This window comes from Trichosurus vulpecula, chromosome 4, assembly GCF_011100635.1.
Source record: "Trichosurus vulpecula isolate mTriVul1 chromosome 4, mTriVul1.pri, whole genome shotgun sequence".
In the NCBI taxonomy this organism is placed as follows: domain Eukaryota; kingdom Metazoa; phylum Chordata; class Mammalia; order Diprotodontia; family Phalangeridae; genus Trichosurus; species Trichosurus vulpecula.
In genome coordinates this window covers 200,497,572-200,498,582 of record NC_050576.1, presented here as the reverse complement: position 1 = coordinate 200,498,582, position 1,011 = coordinate 200,497,572, and the positions used below count along the sequence as shown (strand labels likewise).

The window sequence follows — 1,011 nt, the reverse complement described above, 5'->3', positions numbered from 1 at the left end:
TTCATTTCCCCCACTTAGGGTAGGGATGAGGCTTAGCCTACTGGTTCCCTTTCTGCACAATCTGAGCAAATCGGCTTGTGATGGTAAGAGTGGTATCAATGAATTGGTCCATACAACTGGCAAGGCAGTTTTCTGTTCGAGAATCAAGACAGCTTCCTTGTTTTTCAACACATTTATCCCAGCACAAATCCGTGAAGAGGTGTACCTGTGCCGTGAACTGAGCCTTCTGCTGTTCGGCCGCCACCAGACGCTGCAGTTTGGCCTCATCGGCCTCGGCCAACTCCGCCATGTCTGCCCCTCTGGTGAGAGTCCCCTCTAAATCACTGTTGATTAGAGAAACGCAAATCAAAACAACTCTAAGGTACCATATCTCTCCAGTCATTTTTTAAAGGCTTATCTCAATTTTTAATCCCATTCTGATTTCTCTTCCTCTTAGCCCTTTCCTTGAGGACAAGGGTTCTTTCAGAAGGTGGGACTGTGGTCGAGACTTCAAGGAAGCCAGGAGATGGGGATGAGGAGGCAGAAAGTTCCAGGCATGGAGGACCGCCAGCGAAAATGCCCAGAGTAGGGAGACAGAGTGTTGTTTGTAAGCAACAGAAAGGATTAGGAATGTTTATTCTCTGAGACGGGAGGGAAAGAGCAGAGTGGGTGAGGAGACATGTTTGGTGGAGCTCATGGAGGAGAATGAAATAAAATAGGACAGGATTGCTGAGCATTGGTGAGGTTGCCACTCAGTCATATCTGATTCTTCATAGCCCTATTTGGAATTTTACCGGCAAAGATACTGGAGTGGTTCGTCATTTCCTTCTCACATTACAGATGAGGAAACTGAGGCAAACAGGGTGAAGTGACTTGCCCAGGGTCACACAGCTTGTAAGTGTCTGAGGCCAGATTTGAACTCATGAAGAGGCGTCTTCCTGATGCCAAGTCCAGTGCTCTATCCATTGTGGCACCTAGCTGCCCATCAGTGAGGTTACAATCCTGTAATATCCACAAATTCCTAGAATGCCA

The 1,011-nt window shown here is 47.4% G+C and overlaps 1 protein-coding gene across 1 annotated transcript; it reads right to left on the bottom strand.

Annotated features, from left to right (window-relative positions):
• LOC118849203 (mitochondrial import inner membrane translocase subunit Tim8 B-like) lies at positions 1-289 on the bottom strand. Its single transcript, XM_036758277.1, has one exon. The coding sequence runs from the start codon at positions 287-289 to the stop codon at positions 38-40; it is 252 nt and encodes an 83-aa protein (XP_036614172.1). The 3' UTR covers positions 1-37.
• Positions 290-1,011: the final 722 nt, after the last annotated feature.

Coding starts and splice junctions, on each gene's coding strand:
- LOC118849203 (XM_036758277.1), bottom strand. CDS start 289: ATGGCGGAGTTGGCCGAGGCCGATGAGGCCAAACTGCAGCGTCTGGTG.